The 24,089-nt window shown below is 33.8% G+C and overlaps 4 protein-coding genes across 5 annotated transcripts; 1 reads left to right on the plus strand and 3 right to left on the minus strand.

Moving 5' to 3' along the window:
* The first annotated feature begins 74 nt into the window (after positions 1-74).
* LOAG_16493 lies at positions 75-9,076 on the plus strand. Of its 2 annotated transcripts, XM_020449145.1 has the most exons (11): positions 75-291; positions 952-1,388; positions 3,133-3,327; positions 5,042-5,206; positions 5,829-5,960; positions 6,077-6,227; positions 6,450-6,644; positions 6,890-7,063; positions 7,275-7,651; positions 7,918-8,070; positions 8,820-9,076. In XM_020449145.1, the coding sequence occupies exons 1-11, from the start codon at positions 186-188 to the stop codon at positions 8,877-8,879; spliced, it is 2,145 nt and encodes a 714-aa protein (XP_020307406.1). In that variant the 5' UTR covers positions 75-185; the 3' UTR covers positions 8,880-9,076. The 2 variants fall into 2 exon arrangements, with proteins under 2 accessions (XP_020307406.1, XP_020307407.1); XM_020449146.1 differs by lacking the exon at positions 8,820-9,076 and having other exon boundaries at positions 7,918-8,169.
* Positions 9,077-9,092: 16 nt separating this feature from the next.
* Positions 9,093-11,669, minus strand: LOAG_01354 (hypothetical protein). The gene is made up of 5 exons (XM_003136893.2): positions 11,375-11,669; positions 11,093-11,242; positions 10,769-10,895; positions 10,330-10,577; positions 9,093-9,960 (listed from the first exon to the last, which is right to left on the minus strand). Exons 1-5 carry the CDS (start codon positions 11,546-11,548, stop codon positions 9,700-9,702), a joined length of 960 nt encoding a protein of 319 aa, XP_003136941.1. The 5' UTR covers positions 11,549-11,669; the 3' UTR covers positions 9,093-9,699.
* Positions 11,670-12,318: 649 nt separating this feature from the next.
* On the minus strand, positions 12,319-14,319 carry LOAG_01355 (hypothetical protein). Its single transcript, XM_020445716.1, has 5 exons — positions 14,230-14,319; positions 13,697-13,902; positions 13,188-13,418; positions 12,958-13,044; positions 12,319-12,747 (listed from the first exon to the last, which is right to left on the minus strand). Exons 2-5 carry the CDS (start codon positions 13,797-13,799, stop codon positions 12,470-12,472), a joined length of 699 nt encoding a protein of 232 aa, XP_020303855.1. The 5' UTR covers positions 13,800-13,902; positions 14,230-14,319; the 3' UTR covers positions 12,319-12,469.
* A 1,018-nt stretch (positions 14,320-15,337) lies between these two features.
* LOAG_01356 (hypothetical protein) lies at positions 15,338-23,293 on the minus strand (the record flags this gene model as incomplete). The annotated part of the gene is made up of 18 exons (XM_020445717.1): positions 23,092-23,293; positions 22,696-22,817; positions 22,135-22,308; positions 21,648-21,813; positions 21,261-21,429; positions 20,852-20,999; positions 20,562-20,640; positions 20,307-20,382; positions 20,024-20,100; positions 19,638-19,724; positions 19,131-19,285; positions 18,632-18,774; positions 18,269-18,399; positions 17,767-17,872; positions 17,585-17,678; positions 17,148-17,289; positions 15,795-15,905; positions 15,338-15,526 (listed from the first exon to the last, which is right to left on the minus strand). The coding sequence occupies exons 1-18, from the start codon at positions 23,278-23,280 to the stop codon at positions 15,338-15,340; spliced, it is 2,358 nt and encodes a 785-aa protein (XP_020303856.1). The 5' UTR covers positions 23,281-23,293.
* Between the last annotated feature and the right edge of the window lie 796 nt (positions 23,294-24,089).

Raw genomic sequence — 24,089 nt, forward strand, 5'->3', positions numbered from 1 at the left:
ACCTTCCTTTCTTCCGTCCTATATGAAAATCTCCCCGCATCTGTCACACCTCTTCAGGAACCAGTTCTTCCTTCTGTTCATATTATCACCAACAATATTGTTCCTTTTTGGAAAATGATACAGCACGGGGGTGTGCACATAAGCGTTTTCAACCATCCTCTAATCTTATACAATTTTGCGATGTCATGAAATTTGTTCAGAAATTTATGCAAATCGGGCGCTCAAAGACCCATTTCCAACAACTTAATGCTGAACCTCGACCCGCAGGCAATTCATCCTTTTTTTTCCCAGGTAATTTCCAAATTTTCAAGATGGAACCATCTTTATTCAAATTATTTTGTTCTGTAAACATTTTATTACCGATTTTCTGCTACTAATTTATTGATGCGCAAAGTATTATCGACTACACAATCAGCAATAACATTTTAACGTAATAATGATAATGAGGGTGATAATGTCACAGCGGAATGTAGGTTGAAATAGCGGAGAATGAGATAGGGAAATTCTCCTGGACACAACGTTTTGTCAGCAAGAAGAGATCTGTGACATTCAAATATTGTGGACTCTCACAAATATCTCATTTGTGAAATCTAAAGTTTGTAAACTAAAACGTTGTTTAACCCATGGTTTTTTCTTATAATTCATTCAAAGAGTTGATTACTACAAAAGATTACTTTGTCTAAGATCGTCATTTCCTGTCTTTCGTTGAATCTAACTTTTTTTTATAGAAAGTTCTGCGAATTCATCCAAGTGATCACACCAAATTAATTTTCATCTTTGTTAATGCTAATTTACATTTCAGTGATAATCACTCTTGTTATTTTTGTTAACATTGGCAATTCTTAAATTTAGTGATACGCTCATTTATTTCACTTAAAAAATGAGTAGGAAGTAAAAGCAGGAACTATGAGCATTTAGCAGATCCTTTTATTTCTTAAATTTCTTTTTAAGGAGGTCCACCACCATCTTATCGTTCTTCAACAAATGCTGATGATAGCGCCACATTCAGTAGTACAGAATCATCCACCGTTCCAACAACGACATACTCCATCAAACGACGTAATTCTTGGATAAATTTAATCGAAAGTAATGAAAATTTGTACAAGAAAGATTTACTACATTATACAGAATCATTATGTACGGCAGCTGCAGCTGCACCATCATTATCAACACCATCAGCACCACCAACAACAACAACAACATCAACAACACGTTGCGCAAATGTTATGATGCCTGTTTGTTGTACGTGGGTTGGAGATATTTACGAGAATAATTACCAGTTCCTGGAGAAGTACAATTTAAATGGACGATATGCGAAGCACTTTACACCTTTTTATGTCTTAAATTCAGCCGGCGATCCAATTGCTATATCCAAACTGAAGTTAACTGTAAGTCTCACCTTTTTACTGATCATTTATATGTAATACCAACAGTTTATTTCCCCAGCTTCGCTCTTTTGTATGATCCTTTCCTTATTTGGTACCACTCCTTATTACTGTTAGCTGGAAAAAAAAAAAAAAAACTCTATAGATCTAAAACACACATATATATCGTATCCTTTGTGGTTTCACATCTCAAGGAGTACCTTTTTTACCAGACAATTAAGCATCTTTTGATTCCCATTCATTCGCTTTCTAATTGTTGCAGAAAGAGTGCAGGAAAAGTATATTAAGTTGTCCTTTTGTTTATCTCTTTATTACTTGTGCAAACCCACTTTCACTTCCCTTGCATTTGCAGCCTTCGAAATTAGCATTCTTCTCGAAAATTCAATTAGTAATGCAGTGCTTGCAGCACTATTAATGTCCTCTTTGCATACGATGGATTAATTTATCGCATTGTTGAAGAAAAGCTAAGATATCGGAATAGGAAATTCTGTTTATTTAATACACTCGTGAAGATGGGTGTTTGCAAATATTTGCATTTCACTTAGAGAGGAAAGAGAAGAAAGAAGAAAGATAAGTGGAAGAATTTTAGTAGTAAAGAGGGACGAGGATGAAAACAGTAAAGATATGAGAATATGAAGGTGAAAGATGATGATCTCTGCTGAATTCTTCCACTGTTTCCTCAAAATTCCTTGCTCGTATTGCTTTCCGAATATAAAATAGTAATTAATAAAAAAGGAATGAAGACAAAAATAACATGAAAAATATAAAAATTGCAACGAAAAGGTTACAAAGTGAGATGGATGGAAACACTTGAAGGTCACTACTTATATTGTTTACCTGACTTTTACAACTCATACATAAACGACCTCTTTAAGGTCATATGACGTGAATAACGTAACAACTGAAATAAATTGAAAGGATCGAAAGGAAAATACATTATTATTATTGTCCAATGTGCAGTTTGTATTTTGTGAAGTTCTGCACTATGAGAATTGACGTGTTTACATACATCTCACTTGATCAACTTATTTAAGTATACTTTTCATATTTCTATACACTACTTCTACGAGTGATACAAAACCAATGATAATATTCAATTCATAGTATGAATAGGTGTTTCTAATGTCGAATTTTTCTCATTTCTGACTTATACCAAGTCTTTCTCGCAAAAATAAATTAAATTATGTCTTTTTCGTTTATCCATTTCACCACCAGTTTCTGTACACAGAAACCAATTAATACCACGAATACCATGTTACTCAAAATGAGATATCCAGACTTTTGTAATAAAAATGTTCTGAATTCTTCATTTCCACTTTCTTCTGCCATTTCTATTTTTTTTTTTCTGCAAATTCCTCGAAATCATTTATGCTACTTTTCTGTCCAAAGATGATGATAGATAGAATACTCAGGAATCAAAAATGGATCTTTTGCAAGTATGTAAATCCATATAATTCTAATCTAATTACTTGAAGAGGTGGAACATTTACAAATGACCATGTTGTCAAAGTTATCAGGAATTAGCCAGTGAAAATTAAATCTGTGAAATTGTTATGCAAATAGATTTATCAGTTGCTAGAAATGTTAAAAGTACACTACTGACTTATGTTTTAGTTTCCAACAATCTTTTCGTATTATGAAAGGTTTCCAAAACAAACCACTTATCTCTCAGCAGGATACAGTATACGAAAATGTTCCGTTGGATATCCAACATTCCGAATTGCATTTCTCCCAACTATATTTTCAGAATTCTGGCTCATTATGCAAATTAAATGGTGGAGGAAAAAAATTGCCAGCAGGTTTTTCGAAACCAGATCGGATTAGTGGATTAATGCGATGGTTTCAAGTGCCAAAAAATAAATTTCACATATTTATCCCATTATTTTTGATTATTGCATGCTGTTTCATAGCCGCCATTTTACTTCTCAGTAAGCAATTCGCAGTAAGTTTTTTTAAGAAAGATTTTTACTTGAAAAAAACCTCCCTTGTTTTCCATATGAAACTCTTGGAATCGGAAAAAAGCAATAAGGGAATTAGAAATGCTAAATGGGCGATTCTGACATAGTTATTGTTTTCGATTTTTCACGTGAAATCTTCTTGGTGTGATTAAAACAGCTGCATTTAAGTAGCATTTCCTACAGTTTCGGAATATATTCCTTTTTTAAGTCTTTCCGGATAATTCATAACGGAAACCAGTCATGTATGGCAAAAAGGAAAATATTCACAATTTAAAGCAGCATAGATTATAACAATTGAAAGCATCACATTCAGCATTTTCATGAAAGTGTCTTTCTGCAGAAAATTATGAGCGGTCTTTTCTTGATGAAGACGCAAAAGAGACTCTTAAAATTGACAAACAATTTGACAGCACTAGAAGCGTAATTTGTTGCAATTATCAGCATACACATTTAACTTAATCATCTCTTATAGCTCTTACGTAAGCCTATCAACTACCTTTAGAGAATTGATAGGCTTGCTGATAAGAGCTATAACTGATAATAGGGGAAACTAATCCTGAATCAATCTTTTCACTCCATTTTAAATGTGCATATTTCTTAGTGCAATGCATATTTTAATCTTTGTGCTATAATAATTATAAAAATTTTCAGCAAAATAATGTCATCCGATAACACTTAGATTTAAATATAGAATGACTAAGTCGCTGACAAGAGGAGATTTCTTGTTGTTAAGAATCAAAGTATCACGATGATACTTTGAGATTTCTGCATTTTAGAAAACATTTGCCAAATACTGCGGCTCAGTCATAATTTTTAGTTTGAATTTTTCCATATGCTACCTTTTGAAACTTCACCAAAAGCATATTTTTCTCTCCAAGTATAATTCTTGAATGTTATGACAACAACCGAATTCTTTTTACGTTATACTCCATACATACTGAGTGTAAAAAAATTTTGTTAAAAAGCTTGTCTTTTGTGCTCAAATAAAAGCACAGTACATAGAAGGTTAGCAAAGTCTTTCGAAAAACTTTTATAAGATGCTAATTTTCTGTGTATTTAGTAGAACACAAGAAATAAGATATTTCTTGTATCTTATTTCTGGGACACAAGAAATATCTTAATATCTTATTTCTTCTTCCGACTCTACTGCAATCATGGTAATATAATGCGAGCTGATTCGAGTATCGAAAGTAGAAGGAACTGAGATTCAAATAAAGTGATCCTTGTATTTTAATTTTATTATCACAAGATAAGATCGATAATAAGGGTGTTCCTTGAAAACTCTGTTTAAGCAAACATAATTAATATGTCAAAATTTCAAGTCCTGTTAAATGAATGATCTGATTAGGCTGGGATTTAATTTTGAATAAAAAAATTGTTGATAAATGCTGAAAAAAAAATGCTCAAAAAAAAATGAGTGGTGAATTACGAACACTTAATTATCGAACTTCAAAATAGTTTTATACGATGACTTTTAAAAAATCGTTTTAGATATTTTTTGAGAGAGGCTTTTTCAGCAATAATTGAGCAACATTGCAGCAATGGGATATTGGCTTAAATTGTAGTTCACGTATAAGTTAATTATCATAAAATAATATTTAGCTTGTTTACAGTAACATTTTTAGTGGGTTAGAATAAAAAGTGTTCGCATAGCAGACAAAAAACCGTTAATGTGAATCTTATTCTTAAGTTTTCCAGCAAGAATCACGGAATTTTTCTTGGATACCACCATTCATATTTCGTAACCAACAAGGGAATTCGACCGTTGTCAAAATGTATCAGAACGGTCATCAAGTTAGATTTGAGATACTGGGGAATCTGCCGATTAAAAATAATTACATTGCTGTATATGATTTTGCATCGGTATGTTTTGCTTTCGGAAAATCATTCAGTATTTAGATTCCGTAAAGAGTGTAAATATCATAGAGCAAAAAAATCATTGACAACTTAATATTTAAAGTGATCAGCTATACTAATCACTCATCTCCTTGGGTATTTTCGGGCTTGAAGACAGCGAAAGTCCTTGCAGTTTCACAAGATTTAAAATCACTCATTTATGTAATAATTTATGAAATTGTCTGAGATGTGAGATTGCGTACTCTTTGAAGTAAAATGGATCTGTTGATTTGAGTTGAATTCGTATCATCCGTATAACCTTTTGAAAGATTGGTTGAGATTATCTGAATTTATTTTTTTTAATTGATCTTTTACAAAATTATAAATCAAGTTATATTAAAAAGTGTTGCATTCATTAAATATTTTTAATTTTACCATCGGATGAATGCATAGATTCTAGCAAGTTTCATATTTACTCAGTGCAGAAGTAACGTTCACGGCATTCCATACCAAATGGCGTGTTTGGAACTCTCAAAGTTAACTGTCTTTGATTAACTCTAGTCAGCATAAATTTAACTCAACAAAATTATGACTGAATAAAGATCACTGGAAATGTTCTCTTCATCCAACATTCAGAAGTGAATTATAGAGAAGAATAGCAATAATCGATTCAACTCTGAGAGATAACGGCAAAAATTTGGTTTGCTTCGTGATGAATATGAATATATCAACAATGCCCGATAAATATTCTCTTGAAATTGGAGCGCAAAATGCTCTCAAGGTCTGCTTCTTAGTTTATTAGGATTCATTTGTTTAAGATTTCACTTGATGATTTTTCATTATCTAATTGCACCATGAATCAATCACACACTTTTCAATCCTACCATTATTTTAAAGCGTAAGGAACAAATCCATGGATGGGAGGAAGCGTGGAATTTCTTACCTGGTTCATATTTCGGTAATTTGTCAACACTTTTTGATCCACTCATTCCTGAATGCGATACTGCACGATGGATCTTACTTAATTATACTAGATTCGATCAGAGAGGTATACTTCTGCTTTTAAAAATTTTTTACAAATCAAAGTAATGAAATATAATCCCGCAGTTTTTTGGCCTTAAAAACGTGCAGGTTCGATAAGTTTCAAGATCTTCTTCTAAAATACAGGTTTAAGTCTCAAATATTTAATGAGAATATTGAATGTTGCAATAGTTTGGGTAAGTATTAACGGGAGATTTAGAAATTCAGTTTGCAAAAGCATTTAATTCAGGAAAAAAATGCAGCGATTGTTATGATTTCTGTTTACCAGAGCTCGGTATTGAAATGGATCATTTAAGAGCGGAAGCATTTTTAAACATTATACGCCGTAATTGCTTTTATCTTTTTGTACCGGAGTGGCGTTCATTTGCAGCCGCATACAGTGGTAAACAGAATGAATATGATTTGGAACAACTTTATTATGGAGGTAAGCTAACCTCCGAAAATATCATTCATTTAAAATTCCGATTTTCAATTAAATCATTGTATGATTGCATATATTCTCTCTTTCCAATACATATATATATATATATATATATTTCCAGGTTTTTTTTTCTCGTGCTTAGTTAAACTTTCATTCTCAATTTAAAATTCTGTTGACTGAACAAAACTTTGCTGAATTTTTTTATCATTTTGAAAGGAAGAGTACTGTCAACTGAGTCATGTAAATAGGTCGGAGTCATGTAAACAATGGTAACGATAACAGAAGCACCAATAGTAGTGCTGGCGATAATTATGGGAATCGTCTTAATGGGATACAAAGTGTTATTGATGAAATTGTACAGCCGATCACAGATCAGAGTCGAAATTTCGAATCAAAGTGGATTTCTCTACAGGAAATACCGCGTTAGCTTCATTCATTTTGATGGAATACGTCATTGCTATATCATCACCTTAGTAATTTAATCACAGTCATCAACTTGTTCAATTGGAGGCGTGAATGTGCTGTTGGATCAAGTAAAGAAACGTATCATCAGCAAGATGTTACCTTTCACTTCTATATTTGCAGCTTTTAAATAGTATTCTGTGGAATGCTAGAAGAAATTAGTTATTGCAGGAAACAATTACAGTGGGAGTATGTCATCAAGCACTTATGGTAATTTCAATTTGAATAGTAATAGCAATGAATTTGAAACTGGAAATGGCGCTTTTTCGAACAATAATGACCGGATGAAACCTTTACTCCCAATGCCACCACCAAGTTATCCGATACAAGTCAAGCAAAAGTCATCTTTGGATCTCGGAAACCTTTTTACCGAGGTCCTACAACCTTATCAGAATCTTGGTGGCGCGAATGCACGACTACAAAATGGTGTTTTTGGCAGCAACAATGAACAGTTCGCTTCGCCAACTAAATATAGCGAGCAGCCGAATAGTTACAATGTCCAATTACCCAGTGGTCAAGCGTTCAATGGTCTATCAAATACAGTAGTGGTTAGCTTAATTCTGTTCAAGTAATTGAATGATTATGATTGTGTTTCAAAATCAACCACTTTTATTGAAATATTTGTTCAGCAGCATATAATATCACGACGAAAATGATATTGAGGGAATTAAATAAGCAGTTAGAAGTTGCTTAAATTCGAAAATACACGATTAAAATCTCTGATAGTAACTTGCTTTTAGTTTATCTTGCTCCCACATTTTTGTTTTCCCAGTTTAATAATAAACAATTGAACAATCCCAAAGATTGTTTTTAGAGTATCGATGGTAAGAATAATCAACCAAAAAGTATCTATGATCAATCAATCATGGATGGTGAAAGTAATTCTAAACAATCAAATTATTATACTTCGCAATCTGGAATCAATGTTTACATGCAGCAAGCAGCAAATCCTAAGCAGAATGATCAAGTAAAATTTTTTTCGAGAATTTATGTGGAACTTTGTTGAATTCATTCACTCCATTACTGTTGATAATATTGGTGCATCAATATCACAGGATACTGTAACCTAAGTGCAATATGATTTGAGATGAAGAAAAAACGGAAATGAAAATAAGTAAGACTAATTTTTTTATTCACCCATCAAACACACGGGTTTTTTTTTCTAAGCAAAAAAGTGAAGATGTAATAATCTTCGATTGGAGCTGCGCAAGTTCATTTCTGAGAATATTTAAAATGAGCAAGCATTTGCCGTATAAAAATTACTCGATAGACAGGAAGAAAACGCAGAGAAACATGGAGCTGGAAATAAAAAGCAGAAGGTCATCTCTTGACCTCCTTAGCATTTCCATCTCATGCTTCCATCCAGAGTAGTTTGTCGAATTCCAATCCAGCAATTCTAATAATCCTGAAAAACAACAAAAAACCCTCAGCACTTATTATTTCCGTGTCAGCACTTTGGCATACTGTGAATATAGTTCGCATCCCCAGATACTTGGAATCTTTTATTCCTCTAATTTTGTTATATTAATGGGAATCGAGCTCACCACCAAATAGTATAATTCATGAATAAGCTGAGACTCGGAAACGAGTTTAGTCAGACAAACTTCCATTCTTTATTTTTTTACTCTTGTATTTCGTATTCCCGAATACTTGTACTACTACTTGTACTTGTACTACTACTTGTATTAATTCAGTTGCTTAATTATTTTCTTCCAGGATAATGGCTCAGAAAGTCAACAATTGGTCAATGATAAGGGATGGGTTACTGTTGGTTAGCAAAACCTAAATTAACATGAACATATCCTTCCAGTAATTGTTGCTGTCCTACTCCTAGTTATTCTGTACGTGACTAATTTGCTTGTTGTTAAGTCTATGATATCCATGTCTAGCTCCTGCTCTTTATGAACTCATTCTATCATAGATCTTATTCTTTGTTACTTGTACATAATGATGATGATATGCTCAAGTTTCTGGCCAACAGTTTTAGAGTTCGATGTTGTTCGTTCATGAAAACGCGAACAGTGTTATTTTTTTTTTTACACTGGAATATTTTTTCTTAGTAAATTGCTCATTACAGTTTATGCTCAGTGCAAAACAAATTAAAACTCTGTCTTGAAGTTCTATTTATTGAAAACTGAATTCACATTCTATAATATTTCCTTATAAAGTTTACTTTCCAACAACCCTACTCAAATGATTTGATCATTCCGCATAGTTCTTACAAAAGTACTTTATAGTTACAAGTTATGATCTCCACATACGAAAAGTAAACATCAGTATTGTCGTAATATTTATTGTACGCAAAAAAAATCAATAGCCTGGCAATAAGATTCCTAAATCTTGATGTTAGATAATGAAGATAAAATTCAAGTACGCTAACTATTTCACTCATACATAACAAGCAGATTGAGAAATTTGTAAACAGCGTAGGTCGATGTTCCATGGTACTGAGGACTTCCCAGCTTAGTCAAATTTATTCCACTTGAAAATGCTCCTGTGTTGTGTTAGATGTCAGCAATCGATCTATACTGCTATTAGGAAAATGATTACCGAACAATAACATGTTAATGCACAACACATATGAGGAACGACGTACTTACAATTCTGTATGAACAATTTTTGTTTCCAAATAATTTTCCAGTTTCCTAAGCTTACGTTGCAAACGTTTATTTTCTTCCTCGAAACTGCTAACATCTTCATCGAATACATTAAATTTGCCTAATTTTTCCTGTTCTTTCTTTGCTGCTTCGAGTTCTTCATCGTGGTACTTCATCTTCTCAAGACGTTTATCAAAATGATTCAGTTCTACCCGTATTGATTCCAATTCTGAGGTGGTGAAATTCGGATTCTGTATTGCCTAAATTAAAGAGTCGTTATTTTATCGTTCCGCAAAACCCGTTATAATGAAATTTTAAAGATAAAAAAGGAAAGTAATTGATACAGAAGTTTAAATAAGTGTAACTGTTATACAAAGATGGTTTGTTTCTAATCAGTTTGTTTCGACTTATACGGACAACGTCTCAAGGTGACTCTTCCGCTAGCTGTACTTTTCGCCGCTATATGGAGGGATTTTACAATATGCAAGGAAAAAAGCAACAAAATATGCAAATTTGCAGAAATATGGCACATCTCAAAGTGCACTTATATTTCTTAACAGCCATCACCATCAACAAATCTCGAACAATATTTACAAAAATTGAAAGAATCAACGTATGAAAAGACTAACCAAATGCCACAAATTTGTTACTTTTTCATTGCTGAATACTTTTTGCGACACTTTTACAACTTTCTGATGCAATTTATCATACGAATCCATAAGGTTACTATGATACACCTTCAATTCGCGATTTAACTTATCGTTCATTTCGAAAGAATTTCCAATTAAACTATTATCATTGAATTCACTGAACAGTTGCACTTTCTGTTCATATAACTCCATCTTTCGTTCATGATCTTTCAGTTCTTTGTGAAGAGCTGGAACAGTTTATTTACATATATCAGTTATGAAAAAAGTTTAGAAAATGGAGGCAGATGACAACGGCAAGTGATTAGTTCACTTCAAACAGCTAAAATCTTTAATTTTATTATTTTGATAAAGATTCCTAGGATCCATACACTCATGCATACATATAAATAAGCATAAACGCACACACAAGGAACTCTACTTTTCAGTTCATTTTTGGAAAAACGCGAATTCTGTGCAGCATGCCAAAGTTTTTGTAGCTTCGGATCTTTAAGTTTCTCTGAAGAAAGAATACTGTCCCCTTCTTCTTCGTCCCGCCACTTGTATTTCTGAAACACACTGCGAATTTTCCTCCAATTTTGCACAAATCAAAAATTTTGAATTCAGCATTTTGCTCAACAAAAGTGAATCAATTTCTATCTCAGCATCTTCACTGCATCTTGAAAATAACGAAAAATGAAGCACACGAAGCATACCTTACGAGCATATGTGTCCTCTAAACGAAATACTTTTAGGCCATATATACCTTCATATAAGCATTCATTGCTGATTCCAAACCAAACTTCTCAAGAAGTTGTACAAGCTTATTGTCCACCTCTTCCAGAATCAACTTCTCGTTTTTCATACTTCTTGCTTTTGCAGATAAATAAAGTGCGTCAAATTTGTCCAAATCATCCTAAAAATGAAGAAAGGGAACCAAGAATAATAATTTAAACTTAAGAAAAGCCAAATAAAAAATCTGAGCTTTGACTCTGTCGATGCTAGAAATTCCTCTCTTCGAACGTCTTATTAACAATCCAAAGCTTACCTTCAAACGTTTGATCATTGCCTTATCAGTAAGATGATGCACGGCTTTAGACCAAATAAAATTTAGCTTGTTAATGCGAAATGACACATCCATCCATGTGCTCGGATTCGTTCCCAGGGACAACTGCATCGCAGTTAGCATTATCAGTGATAATGTTATCTTTATTAACGTCATTTTGCAAAAAATTTTTCCTTCGCATGCAGATTATAACAGTAACATCCCGTCTCAGAATAAGCAAACTTTATAAGCCACCAACAAATCGCGCTTTAACACAGAATTAACTGACCCTATAATTAAATTCATTATTTAAATTAGTAGCAAACATCACAACACACTCTCAGATCAATGTACCATAAGAGAAAACACTGAAATCCTTAACAAAGTTGAGAAATGGCATTAATGAAGACGTAACGGTACCGAGTTCCATTTAAGCTTTCAACAGAATTGAATATAAGATAACAAATTGCGCCAACTTGCCAGCTGTCAACAAGCCACCCAATCTAAAGCCACTTTTATGAAACCGCCGCAGATCACGGCCCATGAAGTTAGGACACCGGAGAAATGCCAGTTCGTGCCACCGGCGACCTCCGTTGGAGGTTTTGTTTCTTCGGGAGTGAGGGACGTCTGTCTTCTTGGAATGATAACTTTTAACTGTAAGAATAACTGCTTTCCCAAAAATTTGATAAATTTAAGGTGAATATTAGTTTGATAGCTGTGCTTTCAAAATGTATTCATTGTATCGTATTATCAGATCTCTATCACTATAACTGATACCCCAAACCTGAAATGAGCACAACACAAAGATCTACGACACATTGCACACTTTTCTATTTCACATTTAAATTTTTCTCTATTTTTCTCTTCAGTGGTTACGTTGTTCATTACGTGTTACGTGTGTTCATGTAGCTGGCGTGACCTACGTTCATATAGCATATCAAATACGACTAGATTTTTATCACTTTTTTGACTGCAGCAATATATTTTTATGTCCAACAAAACAAAACATGAACGTATAAGAAATCCGAATTTAAATGAGATTATATCGGAATTGAAATTAATAAAAGATCTAAAATTTATATTAGCGTTTCTTCTGGATTAATCCCAGTTTCCGCTATCGTGATGGTAATTATGGAAGTGCTCATCACTGGAATCTTTCCATCCATCCTCATGTTCGCTGCTGCCCCACCCCTTGACATCTTCCTTCCAGGCATCGTGGTTATGGCCATATTCATGACTACTTTTGCCACGTGCGATCTTATCCCAAGCAGAATGTGCCAATCCGTGATCAACATCTGCATGCTCGTAACCTTTTTTAAAGCCACCATGATTAGCATCTTTTACATGGGCTTCCTTCGCTGCTTCGTGATCATAACCTAAAAGGCACTTTCAGTTTGAAATTCTTATTTATCCCTTAAAATCATAAAATCTCTCGAAAATACTTAAATTGAAAAATGATCCTTGCCGTAAATGAGCTGTTGAGTTTGACTTCGGTTTTCTCAAATAAGATGTCAAACCTTTTGAGAATTTAAATTCAATTTTTATGTCGCTATAGTTCTATAATTCAGAACTGCATGTTCACTTACCATTAGTTCCCCAATATCCTTTGGAGTAGAATCCGTGCGGCCCTGATCCTTGCGTAAAGTATGAGTATTTTTTGCGTCCTTCGGCTCCTTAAATGAGGGGCAGGATGTTTACAGAATTTTTGAAGCTTGAAATTTTAAAAGCCTTCTGAAACATCAACTGTAACATTTCCAGTTCATTGCTCGAGTTGAAAGTCCGCAGTTAAATTACAGGATTTACATATTTTCCTTACCAGAAAGTGTATGTTCTCCAGCTTCCAGTGCATCAGCAACATATCCATCAGTAATATGTTTTGCAAATTTAGAAAATCCGTCTGCGGCTCCTTTACTGCCATATGCGAAACCCGCATGATCTCTATCAGTGTATTCGTGTCTTTTATCGCCGTACTCATTTGCGCCAGCTTTTCCACCTTGTGATGCACGAAAACCGCCCCAAGCAGTGCTATCTTTATCCCAATGCTTCCCTAAAAATTCGACAACTTTTTGAAATTATACGGATGTAATTCTAAAAGAAGACTATGTAAGGTTTATCGCATAGTCCACACACAACTTTGCTCATTATTATTGAGATCAAAGAAAAAACAACAAAATGAAAATAAATTGGAGTAGGATGCATGAATGAATGAATGAACCCAACAATAGTTTGTCAATCAAATGGTTAATTAGTAGCTTTTCCAGATTGCATTACGTTCTATTGAAGTGAAATACTCAATTAACCGTAGAGAATTATCGGGTGACCTACCGACGTTCCATTCACGAGCAGGTTCGTGATGAATCCATTTGGAGCATAATGAACAATGCAATTGAATAATGAAGCATAAGACGAAAGCGGTCGATCCGAACATTTTCGTTACTTTCGGAGAATCGGAAGGAAAAATACTTGAGATGAGAGGAGAAGCTTCGAATAGTGCTGGATGCTTGGTGATACATCCCCAACTCAATTTATATCTGAGAAAGAAGGTCAATGCAATTTTCCACAGAGATGAATTCCGGCTAGTTCTTTGCATTTCTCCTGCACCGACCCAAAATAATTCATAAAAGTGACAATTCAATGTAATATTCAACTAATGCTTCATCTCCCCGTCTTATATTTCTGCTTCTGCGTCAAATACAAGTTTTATATGCAGTTAATGGCAAGCTGTGAAAATTTTCTTGCCAAGAAAAAAAAAAAAAACAAGAATCTTTTATTACTGTTATTAAGCAAAAAAAAAAAAAAAACAAGAGCAATAGACGTAGAAAACGAGCATATAGTTATTTCGTAGAAAACGAACATACAGTTATTCGGTAGCGAGTATCTAAATAACCAAGAGATTCTACTAAATTTACCAAAGAGGTTCGACCCTACGGCATCAACATTTCCTGAAATCAATAATCGAAGCCATTAAACGCAGTTCAAAGAACGGCCAAGTGATTTTTCATTGCATAAACCTATCACCTGGTATGGGCAAAAATATTTTACCACTTGCTTCGAAATTTAAGTATCTTTTAAAATCTACACTGTAATAATGACATCACAGTTTTAATGACCCTTCATCACCTATCCACAAGCGAACTAGACGAAAACTTAATTCATTTATTACAGATAAACGAAATAAACTGCATTCTTTAATTGGACATTTCTATCGGGAAAAACCGAAATATTTTTAATATAGACGTAATGGTGACAACTAAAATGTAAGATGTAAATCAATTCATGTTATCAAATTCACATGCAATGTCAGTATATTGCGAAGACTCTCAGATCAATTTCGGCATATTGTAAAGAACCTCAGATCATCTTGGAGTCAATTGGTTCTAACTTCTTGGATTGTTGTAAATAAACCCTCACTATATAAAAGATACAGACTGTATAAGGGATGCAATTTTGAACATTGAACTAGCAGTGCACAACAGAATCTTTCTATCGACAAGGATTTCAAATCCAAACAAGTGAACGATATCGATTTGTTACTCGCCGACACCTAATAAGTATTTCGAAGTCACAAGCCTTCCGCATATCCATCATAGTTGCAAACAACAAAACTCCTATACGGCGCAATTTTTACAACTTCCTCAACTGAGACGAAATCTCATACACATTATTGAAGATCTATAAGTGGACCTCAATTCGAGTAATTAGAGTAACCAATTACGTATCGTAAATCTGACCAACGTCCTCAACTCTCCAGAGGACTGGCATAGTTATGATGCATATAATCTTCACCCGAGTGGGACGAATAATTTGACCGGAATAACAATAAAAGAGGGAAAAATAACAGAAAAGAAAGGACATGAAGGAAGTCAAACAGATGAAATCAGAGTGTTTACAGAGCAAAGGTGTGGAGGTGCACAAAATTAAGGATAAATATGCAATCAGAAAACAATTTTCAAGACAACGAGAAATTCAAAAGGTGGAAATTATCTGTCGATCAAAATCGGAGTCGGAAATCATGATATCGTCATCAAGGACGGCAACGGCGAGTAATGAGAAGAACGATGCCAGAGAAGAAGTAAAATGCCAAATATCGTGATAGTCGAAATACTGGAACATTATGCATTCCTCATCGACAGCATGATTTTGTGCTGCTGTCAGCTAAATTTCAGGAATTTGTAAGTTGTACTAAATGATTACAACGGAATAGAACAGTTTCATAGTGAAACTTAAAAGATGTGGATATCATAGTAAAGGAACTGCATAATCTTTTCCTTACAATTCAGGATGAAATTTCTTGAAATGGCTGCAAACACATGCTACAAGTATATATAATTATACTTGTGGTGTCGCAATCATCCTAATTCTTCAATTCAACTCCCTCCTTTAAATCTTTTTGACTTTCGGTAATAGTTAAATATTCACTTACAGTCCAATCAGTCTTGTCACGGTTGAAGAAATAAAAAGCAGCAATCCAAAGCAGAAATGAAGCAATGGTATAAACGAAAGCATGTATGAGGACTGTTTCACCATTAATAATCTGAAAGTGGTGACATGGTAACTGACTGGTGACAAATAATAAGTATATAATACGAAAATTTGAATAATGTCATTGATGAGCAGGACATAATCCACTGCTTTTGGAAAAAACTTGCTAAATGAAAGAGATAGTGAACTTCATAATCACTTCACATCAAAGGACTTTGATAGGACAAATCATTCTTTTGTTTATTACAGAAAATTTAAATTTCTGCAAGTAAAAAGAAGCAGCGTAGCCACAACCAGAATGATTACGAATATTCAGCTTCCGTTGAGCACATCTTTTCAGTCTCTTGTTTTCAAAAGATGCTTGTGCAACTAGTAATTTGTAGTTGCAGTACTGTAGTAGCTAAGGAATGAGGGCTGATAATTCTACCAGTAATAGAAGAGTAACTCGACTTTCACCTTTCTGGAGAATGGAACCAGGTTTTCTTCTAGTTTATTTATATTTTATCGAAGAATATCTGCCCAATTTCCTCTTCCACAATAGTTACACCACATAGATGACCTGCCCTAGTATTCCAAAAAAAAAAAGAACGGCAAAACTCCATGCTGAGGTTTTCTGGAAGAATTCAGATCTATCCATCTGTTCCATAGTAAGCACAAGAGCAGCAGTTCTTTCATTAGCATTTTCCAAATCATTATTCAGCTGAACTGAAGAAGCCTACAAGCTGCAGCCAACTAACTGTAAGCAATTACAAAACAGTCATGCAGTTCATGGGTTTCTAGAAAATGTAGCAGATCAACTGATTTTTTCTTTTTTTTTACTTCTTATCGTTACAGGAAAAGCTGAAACAGAAAAAATGGAAGGGAGTGGGTTTCTCCCTTACTCTTATCTCACTTTGCAGTACATACGTTCCTCGTTTTCCAACCAATAATGAGTTAACGACCAAATAAGTAATATGAAAGGTGCCGAAATTTCAGTAAGTCTGACTGCAATATATTTTTAAGTTCTAGTGCAAAAACTGAATCGGAACTGAGCGCACCAGAAAAGAGTTGTAGCTCGCCTAACCGTTGGAACACTAGGATTAATTCATGATGCCAGAAGGATGACAATAACGGAATTAATAAATGCAGAAGAGAAGATGAGTAAATATTCGTACTTCTATCTATTTCTTTCAGAAATACTTCAGGTCTAAAGTCTGTCAAATTCCAGACCAAAAAAAATCAACAAGGAGCAAAGGAAGAATAACTATTGCTGGAAATTAAACTTAACGGAAAGTATTACAAATTCGAGTCTGACCTTGCAAGAAATGTAGTAAATAAAGTAGCCAGCAGCATTAAGCATTGTAATATAAAGTGTCATGAATGATGTCTGCAATAGACTTGTTTCGAATAATAACGCTAGTGCAATATTGCATGCAGTTATGCAAACCAACAATATCCTGCAAAAAGATTTCTGTTAAGTTCAACTTCTCCTGCTTTCAAAAAGGGTCAAGAAAAATGTTCAATCATTCCGTGCGGTATGCCAGCAGAGTTAAGCCTACTATGTAGTAAACGGAAAAAGTTCCTGAAAAGTGCCATCCAAAAATTTTATTCAGTTCATCTGATAGTTAAAAATAGCAGTGATTATATAAAAAAAGAAGTGATATGATAATGTTATACGACATGTATAGTTCTCAGCTGTGTGTTTAATCTAAAAACGAATGTTAATTAATAAACAAACAATGAAAAACTTACTTCTTCAACCTCAAACTTTTATCCCTTCCGTTTCCTGCGAGTAACTGCCGACAATAAACCAACCATTTCCTCCAGTCTCGTAATGGAATAGATTCTACGAACAAAATTTAATCTGAGTGGAAAAAAATTGCGGAAAACAGCGGACCAACCAAGCTTACTACTTCAGAAATCAAAAAAGTTACCAACAGATGACTGACTGCTAAACAATAAATGATATTGAAAAGCGATAAGCAACAGCAATCCCGATGTAAGAATAATCCATAATGAATAGAAGTTATCTTTTAACATCTGAAATAGTGAGTGTATTTTAACTGCATCGACATATGAAACTGTAAGTGAAGTGGTACTTCGCCACTCAATTATTTTATTTACCGCTTACAACATGAAGGGATCAACAATTCCTTTACAATCCTGCACATCTTTTAGCAAGCAACAATTCTATTTTGTAAGGTAAATAGTATTTGTCATACGAAAATTGTATGATAGACACCATTAAACAAACAGATTGTTTGGCATTAAAAAAGAAATAATAGGGCCCTAAAATATTCAGCTTCAAGCAAAAATTCAGTAAAATGCAAAGGGAAACAAAACAAATACAGAAAGAGAACAAAAAAAGCTTTCAGAATGCTGAATCCTCACGATATATTAGTCATGAAAATTTGTCATCTTGAAAATACAACTTACATTGCTAGTAAAATGGAAAGAAATGGTAAATGAAATTGACTGGAAAATTCCACTTAATGAAATACCGCCACGACGAGCAAAATAGAACCGTACCATTAAAAGAACCAAAGCAATTTCGACAAATAATGTATCTGAAGATGGGAGATTACTTATTTTACTTACTGCATGATATTTCTTTTTCCAAATAGGTTTCGATCCTAAATCAAAAACTTGAAACGCTTTCAAAGCGACTCGTCATTTGTATCATGTATAACTCAAAAAATATCAGGTAAACAACAACAAAAAAAAATTCCCAGCAAATTGACAGCACTATATCGAATAAGTTGAACTAGAGTGAAACAAAACTAAAATGTAAGAAAATACCATTATGAAAAGCTGAAGAATTTGGGCAAATATGATAGAAAGCACTGGCAAAAGCCTCCAAACACATCATTATACCAACATTAAGAAATACATGTGGACAATAACTATATTTAGCATAGCGGCGATACATACAGTACTTATACCTGCAAAAATGATAAATATGTTTAAATTTCATGCACTCATCAATACTTAACCCATGACTAAACTAAAAGGAGCAGTTTACAGGTATAGTATTATGCAATTTACCAATTAATTACATGGTCGTATTAAGAGACAGTCATTCTAACTCTTAAAAAAGCTATTCTTACTTCAATTTATTCCATTCTTTCCTATTAGTTTATCAGATATGCTAACCAGAAACATGGGGAGGTAAGGATAAGGAGTGATAGAAGGAAAATTAAACAAGTTAAATCATAACTCTGATACTCTTTATGTGACTGTTTAGAGATCACACTTTGACATACAATGAGAACACTTCAGTAGTTCTATACACACCTACCGACGGCTGATTAAAATGATGAAAACTAAACCGAGTGAAAAATACCCAATATTACTATACATATGATTAAATGTCTTAAACGGCCCTAATGTAACCGAGCATTCCATATTGTAATAGCAAGCATCCAAATTGTCTTTTATCAACATCAGTTGGTCCTGAAATTTGATTTCTAAATTTGATTGGATATTACGACCGAATTAATTACTAATTAGATGATTAATGTGGTCATTTATGAGTGCCACGAAACTTAATATCTCATTAAACATCCAAGAAATCAAATGGCTGTGGGGCCAATAACTATCATTAAAAGTGTGTATAAAACAACAAAGGAAAGTTTGAAAAGAATGGAAGAGCTCGGTTCCAGTATTTGCGGTGTTGTATACAAAGACCGATTCGAATAAACTGGGATAATAATGGCTGTTAAGGTTGTATTAATTCGATATTCACTAGATACAGCTTCGGTACAAGTTTTGTTGACTAAATAAGCAGTGTTTGAAATAGACTTACCAATAATAATGTATAAAAATATTGAAGCACAACTGGCAACGAAGCACAATAAGGTATATAGGCATTCCAGTTTAAATGAAATACATTCTAAAATATTACGAACATTAAAAGAAAGATGAAAGGAAAAATTTGAATTTCCCAATCAAAAGAAGAAAAGCGCCATAAATATCAGGAAGGAAAAAAAACCGATATAACGGCAATATATTATCATAGTATTCGATTTAACATAGTTCAACATAGTATTTATATTACAAAATATATTTATATTTACTACTTCATTCTCTTATACCCCTTTCTGGTCCTTTCAGTAGTTTAATAGCATGAGTATTTACAGGAACAAAAAATACAACCAGTTTAAAAACATTTTCATCTTATCAAAAACTCACCTCAGAACTTCGCATGGTAATTTCATTAGTATCGGTGCTGATGGAACATTGTTCAGTAGCTTTCAACAATGCGGTATCTGTAAACTGCCGTTCACTCACTCTGCCTTTTCTTGACCGATTATGTGCAATATACAACATTATAAAAATAAGTATGTAATGTATAAAATACGTTATTACTGATACCAATAAAATGCCAAATATAGTCATTAAATTTCGCCAAAGTAATTAGGAAGTTTCATCGCATTTCATTTGACAGAATTTCATGAATAGTTGCAAGTATGACCTTTCATAGGTTGCTGTTTTTCCTTCATTTGAATATCAGCAAGAATATTATGTGAGTTGTTTACAGGTATGATTTCCTGGAAAACTCTTATGGAACAATTTTAAATATTGCGGCAAGCATCATAGCAAATACATAGATGATAGTACGGTTTCTCGATCACTAATCATTTTATATTAGTCATTAATTTTATTTGGAAGCACATAAACCAATTTAAAAGTATTCTGTAACGTCAGATAAAAGCTGAATACAATTAACCTGATGTGAGGAACTTGAAGGTATTCCTGAACTGTCTCCATCTAACAGAACGATCAGCGGTATATCACTTCCGTCCTGACTAAAAAAGATTTCGGTTCTTTCCGAATAAAATGAGAAATGCATGCAAAGTTACATGCAGGAATTAAACTCAACTACAAATATTTCACTAGACTGCACGGGGTTGGAAAACTTATTTTAAAATTCCTATAAAATTTCATTGCAATGCATGGTGTTAATATTGCGCAAAAAAAGGTGCAAAATCGCACTATTGCATGTAATAAAATACTTACCTGTCATGAAGATGTGGCATTAATTGATTGCTTGCAAGAAAGATTATGGTTAATGTCAAATAAAACATTGTCACCACTAACGGACATAATGAAATTGATTCTACGCGACTAAATTTAATATCCAGTTTCTTCCTGCTGTTATACTTCTCTAAATTATTAGTTAATTTCCAAATATATGAATAGCTTGTGTTAAGACTTTGTTTTGTAGTCAGATTCGTTTAAACTAGCAAAGTTATCTATCTACTAGGAGCCGGTCTTCTCACAACATAATGATAACATTTTGGTAGTTCAGGCAATCATTACCAGTGAAATAACTGCAGGAAAGTTTCCGTGCGTAGTAATTTGTACTGCTTTACGATGGACCGCTAGCACTTACATATTCTAATACTTGATAGTTTTTAAGAAATACCGAATGCAAACGCACGATTCGGAGCAAATGTATTGCATGCACGGTCATCATTTACCATCATTACGAAAACATGAAGCGGTGAATTTGCCAGCACTATGAGTGATGCTTTTCGAGTGAATGCCACCCGCATGGAGTACGAAGTATGCATTCCAGAATGCAGAAATGCAGTCTGCAAGTGAACCAGACTAATTACCTACTATTCGAGACTGAAGTACAAAAAAGTGATCAAAGAGACATTGCCATATACTGACCAATTAACACTAGCCAATCAATAGACTAAGATTTGCAAGAAACAAACATTAGATTTCTTTCTACTACTGTACCAAAACTTTATTGTAAGGAATATTGTCACGAATTAATGAATTCGATGAACACGTCCAAACCTACCGAATAGTTTTGAACCACCATAAAAGCACAGGAATTATCGTTACTTTTCACAGCTATCTTAAGCATTCGAACAGAAACATCAGAAATGTGGACTCTGAATGCGATTGGTATTATTGTTGAGATCTTCTGATTCAAAACAGCACGGCTGAATTTCGGCGCACGCAGACTGCAGTAATAAAAAAATCAAACGAAGTTAAATTATACTTTAGTGGAAAAAAATATTCTTAAGGGACAAAATAATTTTTTGCAATGCATAGGAAACTATGAAATCCTTTCAGTCAATTGTGTGGGACACGAAAATTTGTAAATGAGGTAAATGCATATGGCACATATACAAGTAGTCACGTGATTGTGTAAACAATTAATCTGCACTTTTGAAAAATTAATTTCCAAGATGAACTGGAGATCAATAACTGTTAATCTAAAGCTAAAAAAAGTTAAAATTAAAAAAAATTGAAAAAAGAAAAATAATATAAGAATGATATACATGACATTGTATTGAGCTCGATCATAAATTTTGACAAAGATGCTGTAAGTCAAGATGTTGTTTGAATTCGCTGTTACCAAAATGACCAAATAAATAGATCTATTATCAAAAGATGGTCCCACAGTTTCCACATCCAGGCCAGGTAATATCACACCATCTTCTATACCACCACTTCTATAAAAATGAAAAATCCCTCAAGAGAATCTATAAAAGAGTTCAAACATTAATTCAGCTGTGAACCTGCTGATCTGTGAACTACCTCTCGTAAGATACGGTAACCCGACTTTCTTCAGTGTAAAAATTCTACGGAAAAGATAAAAATAAAAATTACAAAAGACCACCGGAAACATATGGTAGAATTAGTCGAGCCTTCGGTGTTAGGTTTATATGTAGATTTCAAAAATATTTAATTCTTTCAAGAGCATATAAACGGTCGACTGCTCCTGTTATACTTAGGAAGGCCCGTAGGAGAATTCAGGTTCATTCCCAGACAAACGTTATGGCTAATGCAGATTCGATTTGGCTCGAAGATTCAATCAGAAAGTGAAATATGGAACTTACTCGGTTGGTATTGCAAATGATATAGCATCGAATGAACGCTGACAAGTTACTTGCAGCAATTTACCAATGCCCATGGACCTGTTGACATCATGTAAGCGTATGTGGATTCGTAATAGATCTAACTAGACAGAGAACTTAAAATAATTCATTCCTCAAAATAGATATTGATTAATACTATGTTAGAGGGGGAAATTTCTGTCCGTCTGACGGCACACTGTCATCTATACTATTTTATTATTCGAAACATAACCACAACAGTAACAAATGCCTGCACAAAATAATTCAATGAATACAATGATATGCTATTTATATGTGTATTAATTCTAGTTTAATCGCAATTCTTTACATTTCAAAATCCCTGAAAGAGTTGAGAATTTTCTTATAGGAAATACTCACCATATTCGATTGTTCAAAATTTGTGTAATGGATGTTAAAATGACTTTTCCTTATTGTGCCATTAATGCTTGCGGACTTACGCAGGCTGAACGGGAAATTTCGGACGTCACCGTTCCCCAGTTGTGGAGGTGAGTCAGATATATTGTTGCATATCACACCAGCAAAATACAAGACAAATAAAAGTATCATTGAGCGGCTGAAAAAGCATCTCTGTTCAGAATTATTTCAAGAAACTTAAGTTCAAGTTATTTAAAATTTAAATTCCAAATAAGTGATATAAAGTGAAATTTTTACGTGATTCATCGCCAATACAATGCAAATTGAATTAAGGAGCGCGGAGGGATCATGTGTCATCGATTAGTCTGTGACTAAGACGTGTTGCTCAATGGTTTCGTTGTAAATAACATTTCGTTGTATCATCCACTACCATGGTTTAGGAAGAATGCCTTGACGAAGTCAATGGATTACGAGGGTACGGTGTTCTGTGGAGCACCAACCAGAAAGCTAAATCAATGTCAAATCTCAACTTAAATCAGCTTTTGGTCAATGTCGGTATCTTGTAAAGAATTTCAGGTCAACATGGGGTCAAACGTTTGGTGGTTTAAAGTTTTTCATTGCAACTAAAGAATGAAATTAGAGAGACAACCGAATTAGAATGTCGTGCGATCCCCGAACGTTTTATTCCACTGATTGATAATTAAGCTCTCATATAACTGAGAGAAATTCTCCCGTGCTTATCTTTTCCCTTTATCTGATGTGATATAATTCCCATTTACACTCTCTTTCCATAGCAATACAAGGAAATATGTGGGAAGATTCCCTGAAATGGAGAGAGGTGTCGCGAATTCCGATTCGCGAGACTCCAACCATACCCCAAACAAACAAATTTCTTACTACAAATAAATGTTAATAGTGTAAATCATTTAACCAATTTACATTCTTTAAAATTATCTCCCATACATTCCTCCTGTTATCATTGTCCAGCGGAAATCACATCT

This window comes from Loa loa (assembly GCF_000183805.2).
Source record: "Loa loa unplaced genomic scaffold supercont3.5, whole genome shotgun sequence".
Lineage (NCBI taxonomy): Eukaryota > Metazoa > Nematoda > Chromadorea > Rhabditida > Onchocercidae > Loa > Loa loa.